Here is a 14,494-nt window from a genome sequence, read left to right as displayed (position 1 = left end):
ATGGACAACAAGTGTGGGCTTTTTTCTTTTGGCCACACTATGGGGCATGCAGGATCTTAGTTTCTCAACCAGGGAGAGTATCCATACCCCCTGCATTGGAGGCACCAAGTCTTAACCACTGGACCAGCAGGGAAGTCCCAAATGTGGGCTAATTTGGTTTCAGTTTGCTGTCAGTACTTTGGGCATCTTCTAATCATGCGTGTACCTTCAACTCTTGCCCATCTTTTGAGCTCTGCAGTTGTAGTCAAGAGCTTACTAAATACCAGTTTCTAAAAAAAAAAAAATACCAGTTTCTAACAAGTAACTATTAAGTGTCACTGTGCCCATTATATTCTATTAACCTCTCCCATTAGAAAAGGCTGGGAGGAATGAGTTACAAAGGACATAGGAGGAAACAGGGAGAAAATAATTCACTGATGACAAATATCTACATAATTGTAGAATAAAACCCAGTATTTGGGGACATCATTCATTTAGGATTCTGTGTATATTTCTACTCTGAATCATCCTAACATGAATTGCTTTCCCAAAAAACAACATTTTGATGTTAAAGCTCATTGAAAAGGAAAAGAACATAATGAACCTCTGTGAGATGAGAGAAGTGATCTTTGGAGGGAAAACTCGTGGAAGGCATTACCTTTAGAAAAGTCAGTCATTTAGAAAGCTTTGCAGGAGGAGGGTAAAATAGGCATACTTCTTATTAGCATCCAAATTGTATTTAGAACAGAAGTGTTCAATTAAAGATGTTGAAATTATAAAATTTTGCAGAACTTAATAAGATGATAACAATTTGTGTAATTATTATACTATTTTATACTACTTCATCACCACAACTTTAATGGGATTGAATTTGATACTTCATTATTAGCATATGTGGTTTTTGTCAGCCTGTGTGACACTCAGTTCAGTTCAGTCGCTCAGTCATGTCCGACTCTCTGCGACCCCATGAATTGCAGCACGCCAGGCCTCTCTGTCCATCACCAGCTCCCGGAGTCTACCCAAACCCATGTTCATCGAGTCGGTGATGCCATCCAACCATCTCATCCTCTGTCGTCCCCTTCTCCTCCCGCCCCCAATCCTACCCAGCATTAGGGTCTTTTCCAATGAGTCAACCCTTCGCATGAGGTGCCCAATGTATTGGAGCTGCAGCTTCAACATCAGACCTTCCAATGAACACCCAAGATTGATCTCTTTTAGGATGGATTGATTGGATCTCCTTGCAGTCCAAGGGACTCTCAAGAGTCTTCTCCAACACCACAGTTCAAAAGCATCAATTCTGTGGCGCTCAGCTTTCTTCACCGTCCAACTCTCACATCCATACCTGACCACTGGAAAAACCATAGCTTTGACTAGACGGACTTTTGTTGGCAAAGTAATGTCTCTGCTTTTAAACATGCTATCTAGGTTGGCCATAACCTTCCTTCCAAGGAGTAAGCATCTTTTAATTTCATGGCTGCAATCACCATCAGCAGTGATTCTGGAGCCCAAAAAAGTAAAGTCTGACACTGTTTCCACTGTTTCCCCATCTATTTCCCATGGAGTGATGGGACCAGATGCCATGATCTTAGTTTTCTGAATGTTGAGCTTTAAGCCAACTTTTTCACTCTCCTCCTTCACCTTCATTAAGAGGCTCTTTAGTTCTTCTTCACTTTCTTCCATAAGGGTGGTGTCATCCGCATATCTGAGGTTATTGATATTTCTCCCAGCAATCTTGATTCCAGCTTGTGTTTCTTCCACCCCAGCGTTTCTCATGAAGTACTCTGCATATAAGTTAAATAAGCAGGGTGACAATATACAGCCTTGACGTACTCCTTTTCCTATTTGGAACCAGTCTGTTGTTCCATGTCCAGTTCTAACTGTTGCTTCCTGACCTGCATACAGGTTTCTCAAGAGACAGGTCAGATGGTCTGGTATTCCCATCTCTTTCAGAATTTTCCACAATTTATTGTGATCCACACAGTCAAAGGCTTTGGCATAGTCAATAAAGCAGAAATAGATGTTTTTCTGGAACTCTCTTGCTTTTTCGATGATCCAGAGGATGCTGGCAATTTGATCTCTGGTTCCTCTGCCTTTTCTAAAACCAGCTTGAACATCTGGAAGTTCACGGTTCACGTATTGCTGAAGCCTGGCTTGGAGAATTTTGAGCATTACTTTACTAGCATGTGAGATGAGTGCAATTGTGCGGTAGTTTGAGCATTCTTTGGCATTGCCTTTCTTTGGGATTGGAATAAAAACTGACCTTTTCCAGTCCTGTGGCCACTGCTGAGTTTTCCAAATTTGCTGCCATATCGAGTGCAGCACTTTCACAGCATCACCTTTGAGGATTTGAAATAGCTCAACTGGAATTCCATCACCTCCACTAGCTTTGTTCGTAGTGATGCTTTCTAAGGCCCACTTGACTTCACATTCCAGGATGTCTGACTCTAGGTGAGTGATCACACCATCGTGATTATCTGGGTCGTGAAGATCTTTTTTGTACAGTTCTTCTGTGTATTCTTGCCACCTCTTCTTAATATCTTCTGCTTCTGTTAGGTCCATACCATTTCTGTCCTTTATCGAGCCTATCTTTGCATGAAACGTTCCTTTGGTATCTCTAATTTTCTTGAAGAGGTCTCTAGTCTTTCCCAATCTGTTGTTTTCCTCTATTTGTTTGCACTGATCGCTGAGGAAGGCTTTCTTATCTCTCCTTGCTATTCTTTGGAACTCTGCATTCAGATGAGAATATCTTTCCTTTTCTCCTTTGCTTTTCGCTTCTCTTCTCTTCCCAGCTATCTGTAAGGCCTCCTCAGACAGCCATTTTGCTTTTTTGCATTTCTTTTCCATGGGGATGGTCTTGATCCCTGTCTCCTGTACAATGTCACGAACCTCTGTCCATAGTTCGTCAGGCACTCTGTCCATCAGGTCTAGTCCCTTAAATCTATTTGTCACTTCCACTGTATACTCATAAGGGATTTGATCTAGGTCATACCTGAATGGTCTAGTGGTTTTCCCTACTTTCTTCAATTTAAGTCTGAATTTGGCAATAAGGAGTTCATGATCTGAGCCACAGTCTGCTCCTGGTCTTGTTTTTGCTGACTGTATAGAGCTTCTCCATCTAGGTGAAGAGAATACTCATGATTTAAATTAAAATACCCATATTAAAATGGCCTTCTCTTTCCACGTATATGATCTTGTTAATTTTGTTGGTGATTTTTATTTTGTCCAGTGACAGTTAAATAGGATCTGTTCCTTTGAGACTTCTCATCTCAGAAAATCATCTAAATTCATAGAAAGGAAGGATCTACAACTTATAGAAAGGAGAGTGCATTTGTTTCTGACTTGTTTAATACTGATGCAATCTTTTCTGGGGATGCCTTTTTTCCTCTTATAATGATTTTGCATAATTTAAGTAAAAGTATAAAGTAATATGGCCCTTGTCAAAATTACACAAAAATTAGAGCTAAGTGGGCTGCAAATCATGATATAAATGGGGGCATAAGCCTTTAATTAAGGCTCTGAAAACAGAAAAAGATTTAATTCGGTAAAGTGTTAATGGGATTTTTACACATACTTTAGAAAGCATCTAGCAATCTTGAAAATGGATATGCAGTCACCAATGAATTAAGTAGAGGTGTGCTACATACAGGGACTTGTTATATTACAGAAATAATTTTTCTATTATATTACCATAGATTAAAATAAAGGCATCCCAGGTGGAGCAGTGGTAAAGACCCCGCCTGCCAATGTGGATTGGCAGCACAACATACGCAGGTTTGATCCCTGGGTCAAGAAGATCCCCTGGGGAAGGAAATGGGAACCCACTCCAGTATTCTTGCCTGGAAAATACCATGGCTAGAGGAGCCTGGTGGGCTGCCATCCATGGGGTTGCAAAGAGTCAGTTACAACTGAGTGACTGAACATACAGACACAGATTAAAATAATGAAAAAGTCTTAGGACTCTCATGACTACATATAGTCTTAGTTTGTAAAGGGCAAGGATGATGGTATATTATGGCATAAAAATTTTTTCTTTGGCTGCATCTCACATTATTCAGAATCTTAGTTCCTGATCAGGGATCGAACCCATACCCTCAGCAGTGGAAGCACACTAACTCCAGTAACCACTGGAACTCCAGGGAAGTTCTTGGTATGACTTATGAAGAGTGATTTTATTCAGGGAAAAAGTATGCTATGTAATGCATTATGTGCAGCTATTGTTTTCACCCAAAAGAACTACTGTGAGAAAAACTTTTTGCAACATACTTACAACACAAGAAGCAGATAGCAAATTTACCTTGAGCCCTAGTAGAAGAAAATTCCCTTAAACTCTTGATTTTAAAAGATTAATGAGCATTCACATCAGTGTGCTCTGGTATTAGAATGTATCTTATTTTGCATCTAATTTCCTTTCTATATAGGCTGATAACATATAATGAACAGGTTTTCACTGCTATTCTTTAATAGTCCCAAAGGGGATTATGGGCATTGTCCTTTCTGGAATTAGTAGTTTTAGTCCAATCCATGTTGATGATCATAGAGACGAAAAAAATTGCATTTTACATCTGAAAAAATGACTAGCGTGTCAACTATCTAGGTTAATAATATTTCTTTATATTGAAAGCTTCCCAGCATATCTTAATTTTCTCTTGCAGCTAACTAGAAAATTAGCCTATGAGATCCATGTTCAATCCCTGGGTCGAGAAGATCCCCTGAAGAAGGGAATGGCTACCCACTCCAGTATTCTTGCCTGGAAAATTCCATGGACAGAGGAACCTGGAGGACTACAGTCCATAGGGTCGTAAAGAATCAGACATGACTGAGTGACTAACAACTGATGGATTATGTATACTTGGAGTGGTTAGGGAATCCTTGTTCTCAGAGAACAGTTAGAGTGTTTCTTGCCGATATTCTGGGAAGACGAACTGAAACTTGTTACTACATTGTAAAAGACTGCAAATGAGAGAAGAAAACCAAGGCAAATTACTTTCACATTAGGAAGTAGTAGAAAAAGTAAAAATAAAATTGTAAAAGATAAACAGAGGGTTTTTTTTGTTTGTTTTTTTTTTTTGGTATTTTTGTACAGTGAAGATATATCCCAAGCTGTCAGGACCATCTTAAATGGGGCATAGTTAAATTGAGTGCCTCTGATAAGGAGCTCTGTCAGGCTATCAAAGTTTTAGATCAGCTGGATTGAATTTCCAGCATACTGCACATTTCCACATTCTCTCTCTTCCTTTCAGTGACACTACAAGGGCAGCCTTAGATACACTTATAATTTGAGATTTTATGCAAGGGACATCTACGTTTTCAAGAAAGGGTGATATCATGGAAGCCAAGAGCAAGAATAAGAGGAAAGAAAATAAAACTTTTGAAAAGAACATAGTCTGCATATGATTTCAGAGTCTGAAAAAAAAAAAAAGACCTCATAGCTTTTTAGAGTAAAGAGCTGTTTGAAAAAAAAAAAAAAAAGCATTTAAGTGTACATTTGTTTCAAATTAAAGTGAAACTTTAAGGAACCCTAGAGTTTAATTATTATTAACTAATAATTAATAATAATGCCTATCATGATTACTACTAAAATGTCCTCTATCCTTGAACCGTTCCAGAAAAACATGACTAATTCCTTCATTTTTCAGGTTTTCCTGAAAAAGGAAAGAAAAAAGGTAGTACACAGCATATTTTATAATCTTTTATTATGAGTACACAAATATATGGATACGGTAATTCTGAAGAGAGATTTTTTTTTCTTTGTTCAAGTACTTTAAAGTTTACATAAAGAAACAATGAATATCACAAGATCAATGATGCAAGAACAGAAAGAATGTAAGAAGAGGAAGTTCAATTTAAGATAATTTTAAAACAAAAATATTTGAAACTAGCATATCCTGGGGAAATGCTTTTTATTCATTTTTTAAAAGGAAATTACCCCCTGAGTTCTGAACCTCATAATTAAAAAACAAAATGATAAGGAGTCAAGTTCCAAAAATGATACCTTGAATCTTAACTCCTTCTATCTTAGGTAGGATTAATCAGTATATATAACTTAAAGAAAAAAGGGGAAATGCTTAAATCAAATCATCAAAATAGTCAATATTCTCTTAAATTGTTTTGCACTTTTATTTTTTCTAATTATTTTCATTCCCTTCTGCATTGCTGGAAATGATGGAAATAATCACCATAACGAATTCCCAGCACAAGGGTACAACGTGAAGGTGAACACCCACAGCATCACTGCCTGTACTGTGATCACACCAAGGTTCTGAAAAGAGAGCTACAAAAGCAGCAGCATGGGCGGAGGGAGCTGGGACCCTTCCAATCTAGCTGCCATCACTCCGTTACAGTGTCTCCATGACTTCTCTCTCTCTCTTTGGCTTTAATTTTCTCTTTCCTGGTCACCTCTTGCCTGTATTTTCATCAGTAAAAAGTAGACAGAACCCAAGTAGCCCATAGAGGGACCTAACACTTCAGAACCAGGATGGTGATGTACTTACCAGGGAGCCTTTTGGTATTTCCGTATCTGCTTTGGTTTTGATGTTTTTCTTGTGGTTTCCTTGAGTGCTGAGAGAGCTGCTGGTGAGACAGGAGCCCTGGGAGCTGCCCTTTAACACACTCCTACAGGAGACATTATTTGATCCATTTTCTGTCTGTTGAGCTGCTTTCTTATCAACTCTGCAGGTGGAAAGTGATTCCTCTGATCAATTACATTGCTCTTCTTCAATCACTCTACTTATCCCAATCCTTTAATGTTTAAAGTAACCTCCATATATCTCTTTGTCTTTAAACGTTTGACTGATAAGTGTGTCACACTGGCCTTGGTCAAATCTGCATCAGCTATTCCAGCAGAGTGTCAATTTAGATTTGATAATCAATAATTTGTTTTTATTTTTATGATTGCTTGTGAGATGAGGTGTGGCATAAAATAAAAACCTGTGAGGAGTGATTGCTAAATATATTTCTTGTTTTCTCCATTTTAACTTATTTTATGTTGGTGTATAGCCGATTAACAGTGGTATCACAGTTTCAGGCACACAGCAGAGCACCTCAGATATACGTATACATGTGGCACCCTGGCTGAGAGTAGAGATTGGGGGAGAGTGGCTAAATATATTTCTGCCTTAAGATCAGCAGAATATGTAATTATCTCTGGAAAGTTTTAAGTATAAGTTTGCTTGGTACAATAAGTGAGATCAGCATCCTTTAAAATGTATGTGTAATTTTCTTCCATTTCATGCCATGTGGATCCATTCATGATTTCTAGTGTAGGTTGAATTTCTATAAACCTTGATAAAATTTACCATTCTTTAATTTCAAAGACCATTGGTTTGGTTAACAGAGTAACATGGACTAAATTATCATTTTATTGCTAACTTTTATTCCATTGTTTAAATTCTGGCTAATGTATGAAAGATTGCTATGATGCATTCCTGCTTGTACGAAAAACATGCTTGACTGGTATTCAATATGCAGGAGTCAAAAAGCTCTCCTGGTTGGGGGGAGAGGTGGGATCCTGCACTGCTCTACACACTGCCACCCTCTCACTCTCTTTGCCAATACACTACCTGTTCAGAAGTTCTGTCATAAAGGTATCTTTCGCTGAACATGGAACAGGGCTGGGTCTATTTCTTGATTCAAACTTCATTTGGTCATAAATGTCTGGCGGTGTTTTCGGGTTATTTCTGTTTTGCAAACCGCTATCTGGACCATCTGACAACTCGATGTCCCTATGAAGTTCACTTTCCATCTCACACTGTAGCTCAGGCTTCTTTTTGTCTTTCTTTCTCTCTGATTTCAGCTGTTTGTTTCCAAACCCTAAACCTTTTGCATCTTTCTTTTCTGCTTTGGTTTTGGAGACATCCATCTTCCTGCTACTGAGAGCCGGGAGTCTGCTCCTCCGAAAACCGAACCAGCTGGCAAAAGAAGGCCCCGTCTTCGGCTTAGCTTCCACAGAGGTGGACTTTGTTTGCACTTGGCCCTTTTCCACATTTTCCTGAATGCACAACATGACCTTTTCTTCAATTGTGGGTGAGAGGGGGGCTTCTGGGCTTACGACACCGGCCCTGGTTGTAGAAGTGTCTGGATACCTTCCAGAAGTTTCTAGCTTGGAGGTCCTGCTTGCTGTGAAATTGCTGGGATGTGGTGTCCTCCCCAGACTCTGTGGGCCTCCTGGGCTGTCTGTTGGGGTGAGTGGGCACCTGCAGTGGTCGCTGCCTGGTTCCTCAGGTACAGTCACCCTGGGGCCTTCTCCCTGGGCGTAGGCCTGCTGCTCTTCTGTTCCAGCTGGGGTGAGGGGCTCTTCAGATTTTGGAGGGATCCTCAAAGGCAACTTGCTTGGGCTCCCATGCTGGCTGCTGGAGCTGCCTGTGCTCCCCAAAGAACCCTGCCTGGGGGAAGGATGTCCCAGTGGCCTCCCAGTGCTGGGGAGACCATCAGACACAGGGGCAGATGCAGTCTTGCTGGGAGAGCCTTCGGTGGAGGAGCTCTGCCGGGTGAGGGAATTGCCTCTCTCAGCAGTGTTGGTAATAATCTGAGTCCGGACTTTGCCCAGCCCTTCTGTGGGGGGTGTGGGGGGCTTTTCCCCTGAGTGAGCACAGAAACTCTGGCTGCGGGCTTTGGCTCCATTCATGCCTAGAGCTGGTTTCAGGTGTGGTTTGATGGAGGACAGGGATCTTTTCACAGACCTGTTTTCTACTCCATCTTTTCTATCAGCCCCAGGCATGCTATTTTCCAGTGACTCTGGCATTGCTCTTTCCAGGGGAAGCCCTTCGGCCAAACTCTCTTGTGCCGGTAAACCCAGTGGAGACACATTTCTTTCCCCTCCTGTGGTCTCAAGGCTGGCTGGATTTCTGGAGGCCCCTGGCTTAGCCTTGCTCACAGTCACGGAGGTTTTCGAGGCTTCATTTAGACTGTCTTTTTCATGTTTCCCTGGCACTGTGGAACTTTTCCTGAGCAACTGGGGAGACTTCATGAAAACTTTGAGCCCAATTGGGAGGCGAGTTTTCAGTCCTCTCTCATGAAGGTTTTGACAACCATGTAGGGGGTTATGGCTTTTGGAGGATGCTGATGATAAGGGACTGTTAACCTGAGATGATGGTGACTCATTTACCCCTAAGAGGGAAGGCTTGGAGGATGCAGAGACACTGCCATTCAACTGTTCTTTTCTCCCTGGAGATACACCTTTGGAGGATGGTATTTCCAGTGGCTCACGGTGGAAAGCACAGTTCTTGGGAGTCTGTAACTCTGTGTTGTTCTGTGTGGTCCCAAGTGTTTGGTGAGGTGGGGCTCTGGGGACATTTCTCTTTGGAGAGACTTTTGGGGGCTCTGGGACCATCACAGCAAATGAGCTGGAGCGGCTGTGAGCAGGGCATCTCATTTGGATTGCTGTTTCTGTGGAGGGCAGTGAGGGAGTGAAGATGGGCTTTTTGAAGGCCACAGATGGTTTCTTCCCCTGCACATCTGTCAAGGTTTGGTTATAATAAATAACAGGAGCAGAGGATCCTTTCAGAGGAGGCGATTTCAATACCATTCTTGCTGTCTCGTTGGGGACCCTGCTTTCAGATTTGGCAGATGAAGGTGGAGGCAAAAAGTCATAACTGGGCCTGATGAGTAGGGAGATCGACCTGCCTGGAGGGGCTGGTGAGGAGGGCGATTTCACCCTGGCCTCTGGCCCTGGGTCACAGTGTTTATCCTTCGTGGGGGGCTCCCCATCATCACTCCGCTCAGTGGGGGGCCTGGACAGCAACTGTGATGCTAGAATCTGACTCTTGGAGCTCTGGACCCAATCCCTTCTGCTGGACATCTTGGAGCCATGAGGAAGCTGGGTGGGGGGTTTTGGAATGTGTGAATCTGGCTGCAAATCAAAAAGGGGAGCTGGACCTTCAGTCTTTTTGAACCGTGAGAGTTTCCCTGGGGCTGGTGATTTCTCAAGAGTCACTGGGCCAGTTGAGGGCATCATAAGGGAGGCTTCAGGCTCCCTTACTTTTGATTTCTGAGGTGAAGACTTGCCCCTGGTAGGTATTTTTGTCAGACTTTTCTTCTGACAGATGCCTGTACCCACAGATGACCTAGAATGACTCTGGCATGATGTGACAAGTGTCGGTTTGGCCAGTCTTTGAGTATTTTGCGTCACTGTCCTGGGGTGGAAAGACACAGCAGGTGCCATAGCAGTATCATCTACCTCATCCTGTGGAATGTTTCTTTCAGTTTCCTCTTTAGACCTCTTTAAAAAAGGGTAGTCTCTAGCCACAGCCCCTGGCTGTAAATGAGCAATTCCCTGAGGTGAAAGTTCAGTTTGTTCCATCTGGGGCCCAGCAGGGGCCTGATGGATGGAAATCTCCTTTCTGGTAACAGTAACAAGGCCAGTCTGGTGAGCGCTGAACTCAATGGGTTCGCCGTCTTCTGCATCAAATATCACAGTAATACATTCTTCTGAGGAAGTCCGTTTTACAACCCTCTGTTGCTTAATGAAACTAAACGTCTTTGGCCTGCTCTCTAAATGGACGGGTACTTGGTTTTCTTCCTCCTCAGGAGACCCACGTGAAGATTTTTCAAATTCCGTGAGGATGTCCAGGTTCTCTGTGGACTGGTCGGTGTCTGCAGTTGCAGACACATCTGAAGGGCTTTTCTCATCACTGCTCTCGATGTGCAGCTCATCCAGGGTCTCTGTGTCATCGATGTCCGAGGACTGGAGACTGAGGGCCTGGCAGCCCTGGCTGGGTGAGACCTTTTCTCTCTGTACCTGAGGCCCCTGAATGCCTGGGCACAGCTTCTGCTCCAAGGGACAGTTGCTGGGACAACCAGTCAGTTTCTCAGGCCTCTCTCTGGAGTAGACCAAGGAAGTGACTTCTGGACAGTGTTTGCCGTTTAGCTCCCAGCCAAACAGGCTGTCAGAGACACTGTGGGTTAATTTACAACTGTGTAGCCTGCAGCCTTGTTTTGGAACCACTTGGACCGAGGCTAAGGAGGAAGTGTCCTCGTTAGCCTCATCGTGAGAATCCGTGTCATAAACAAATGCCTTGTGGGGATCCGTGCAGGGGCTCCCTGCGTCTGTGGGTTTGCAGGGTGGATATTCCTTCAGGCTGCTACTTTTAATTCCTGGAGAATAGATTCCTTCGTTGGAGTTCATGCAATCTTTATAACCCCATTTGGTTATCACTGATGGGGGTTCAAGTAACACTTTTCGCTTCTGGAGCTTTCTTAGTCCTTCCAAAATGTGGCTTTCCTTGATGCGAGTTGGAGGTAGTTCATCTGCAGGACTAGCAAAGCCACTCGGGAGTGAAGAGTCAATACTTAGCCTTTTGTCCCAATTTTGTGATGACTGCTAGGAAAGAAAGAGGAGATATTAGACATGATTGAGCCCTGTGGATCACCAGTTTATAGAAGAAAAAGCCCATCATTAAACTTAATTCATCGTAGTGGTTGATAAATATTCACGTATAAATGTATTTATTCATTAGTTAATGCAAACTAGTTTATTATGTAGCAAAACTCTACTTTTCCAGGTCCTGAATTAAGGAGTGCATGATATAGATAAGTGCAAGATAAGGACCCTGCCTGCCTTCAAGGAGCAGGTGACCAAGGAGGAGTTGGGCTCAAGTACTGTAAGTCAAGGGAGCAAATGAGAAATAGAAAACTAGTAGGTACTCCAGAGTTTCAGAGGAGGGAGACCACATATGTGTTTGAAAAACCACAAAAAGTGTATGAGAAGTTCTCTCTTTTCTTCTCCTTCCTTCTTTCCTTCCTTCTTTCCTTCCTTTCTTTGTTTTTATAACAACTTAGCCCTAGAAAGATGGATAGGTTTGCCTTAGTTTAAAAGTAGATGAGGACTTCCCTGGTGGCGCAGTAGATAACAATCCACCTGCCAATGCAGGGGACATGGGTTTGATCCCTGGTTCAGGAAGACCCCACATGCTGTGGAGCAACTAAGCCCGTGTACCACAACTACTGAGCCCATGTACCACAACTACTGAGCCCGTGTGCCACAACTACGGAGCCCGTGCACCTAGTGTCTGTGCTCTGCAATGAGAAGCCACTGCAGTGAGAAGCTGGTGCACCACAATGAAGACCCAGAACAGCCACAAATAAATCAATAAATAAATTTTTTAAAATAATTTTTTTTTAAACTAGAGGAAATGATTTCCAGGTAGAAGAAATGGAATGGCAAAGACTTTAATTTGAAAAGTATGCTTATGGAACACTAAGGGAATAATCAGAAGACAATCTAGCTTACTGTGCAGCATTTATGGGAGGTGAAGAGGGTAAGAGGAAAAATGAGTTGGTCCAGGCCTTATAGTCCCTTCCATTTTAACAATTGAAAGTCAGAATGTCATGTGGCTTCAAGACTTTATTTGATAGGCAGTGAATATCTGTGAAAAATTTATACACAGAGAGCAGCTGGCCATTTGCCGTTAGAACCCATAGCAATGATTGACCTACTAACTTTGAAAGGTCAATTTCCTGTTCTTCATATTTTTCCAAATACCAGTATTAGTTCTGGAGAAGTGGCCAAGAAATGACATAGAAAAAACATGGCATTCTCCTCAGACATTCACATTTATCAAAATACTGCTAACAAGAAACAGAATGGCAGAGGAGGAAACTCATGCTGACCGAGCATCTGCTGTGTACCAGCCACCGACCCAGTGCTTTGACTTAACTTTCAGAACAAGACCATGAAGCAGACAATATCAATCCTACTTTAAGAGGAAGGAAACTGAGATTCAGCAAGATCTTTCCTTTGGAGATCACACAGTCAAGGAATAGCTAGTGCAAAAGTTTCAACTCTGGTTTCCTGGGCCCTTTCTATGACTCAGTTCTGAAGTGGCTGCATGGGGATCTGAACCAGGCAGTCTGGCTCTAAAGACTGCACATTAATCTTGAAGTGATACTGCTAGAGTTAGGCTTAGCCTCTGTTCTCCCCTCTGTATTAGTCAAAGACATAATAAAGACCATAGGTTACTCCAACAGCCCTCTTCTGAATGAAAGTTGCAGAGTTTAATCACAAACTAGCACTCAGGGAAATTAGGAGGCTCAGAACTAATGACTTTTTTTAAAAAAAGGCTGTATAATTAATGCTGAAGAATCTCTATGAATGAATCTGATACGTGTTCTCAGTACCAATTTTGGCTAAGAGTTGCAGTTCCTGTTGGCCTCTCCACTAGCTGCACTGCTATCCTGGGACCCTGAACACTCATGTACATGCTCATAAGCAGACGTCAACTCAATGTCACAAACTTACTTCGGAATTTCAGATTTTTACTAAGCCGTGAGCATTTGCTTGCATTTGCTTACACTGAAGACTTTTTTTTTTTCCCATAAAACTGACCTTTGCTATCAACATGTCTTATTTTTTTTCTATTTGTTATAGTATATTTAGTTTTAAGTTAAATTATATATTCTGTTTGGAAAATTCTCCAGGGTCAGAAGTTGCTGTGGAGAGATCTATTTTGGTGATGCTTTCCTTCCCTCCTCCTTCCCCTCCTCCTCTTCTCCTCCATGAAAAACTTCTTTGGAAAGTAGAAAAAAAAATCCCTTTAGTGGGTATTATAGACTGACCAGTGAGCAGACTGCCACAGCTTGGGTTTCTAAGAATTTCCATGATTCTGATGTCACATTCACAATAAAGAAGAGAAGCCAGATAGCAGTACTCCATCAGAGCTTGAAAGGGGCAGATTTGTTCAAGCCATAGAAGATGTGCTCTGTGTCAGCCCACTCACTTCCTTCCTGCCCCACAGCCTGTCCACACTCTGGTATGATTCATCCCCAGGGCCAGCAGCTGCAAAGCTCCCAGGGTGCAGGCTCCCTACCCTGTGAGATTAGCCACATTCCTCAATCTGTTTTCCACAGAAGGTTATGGTACTTAATAACTTGAGAAAAGTTGGAGACAATCTCAAAACTTGAGAAAGAGAAGCACAAATTTCCCATTGGGGAGGTGGTGGGGTAGAGCTCCTTATTCTTTGTGGGAAAGTCAGAAGAGAGTTGCTCTGAAAGGAGGGTAGTGGCTGAATGATGCTGCTGCTAAGGTAGGAGGCTGGGTTTAATGTCCACAGTTCTTTTCTATTTCTTGAATAGATAACTGTTTCATGCATTCTTTTTTTTGTTCTTGTTTTATTAAAGGACATTCTTGGTCTTATGGGAACAAATCCATCCAAATACCTGGGACTCTTCCAAGTTTTAGACTAATTCAAGGTCTAGCAGAATAGTTGAGGTTCTGGAGCCAACCGCTCAGTTCTACTTACTGGCTATGAGACCTTGAAATAGATGTGTAATTTCTCAGGACCTCTGGTTATTCCTTTGTGAAAGGGGGGGAATAAGAAAACCTAAGTAATAAGTTATCATGATCATTAAATGAGCTAGTGCTTATGAAGTGCTAACAAAGCTGACACACGGTAATTACTCAGTTAACTAGAGCCATTTTCCTCCATGAAGGGCAGGCTAGTGCATTTCATGAAGGTTTCATTTCTGCCTTTCTGTTTCTACACAAAACAATACTAAAAATAAAATACTTATAAACTACCAA

The 14,494-nt window shown here is 42.1% G+C and overlaps 1 protein-coding gene across 3 annotated transcripts in view; it reads right to left on the bottom strand.

The window, feature by feature from the left end:
* Positions 1-14,494, bottom strand: part of NCKAP5 (NCK associated protein 5) — a 1,233,002-nt gene that overhangs the window by 123,264 nt on the left and 1,095,244 nt on the right. For all 3 annotated transcript variants that reach the window (XM_081579255.1, XM_081579258.1, XM_081579257.1), the window contains 2 exons: positions 7,539-11,296; positions 6,471-6,648 (listed from right to left, as the gene is read on the bottom strand). In XM_081579255.1, coding sequence (XP_081435381.1) covers positions 6,471-6,648; positions 7,539-11,296 — 3,936 coding nt within the window. The remainder of the gene's footprint in view (positions 1-6,470; positions 6,649-7,538; positions 11,297-14,494) is intronic.

Source organism: Giraffa tippelskirchi, chromosome 3, assembly GCF_054371585.1.
Source record: "Giraffa tippelskirchi isolate mGirTip1 chromosome 3, T2T-mGirTip1v1.2.pri, whole genome shotgun sequence".
NCBI lineage: Eukaryota > Metazoa > Chordata > Mammalia > Artiodactyla > Giraffidae > Giraffa > Giraffa tippelskirchi.
This window is presented reverse-complemented; position numbering and strand designations above follow the sequence as displayed.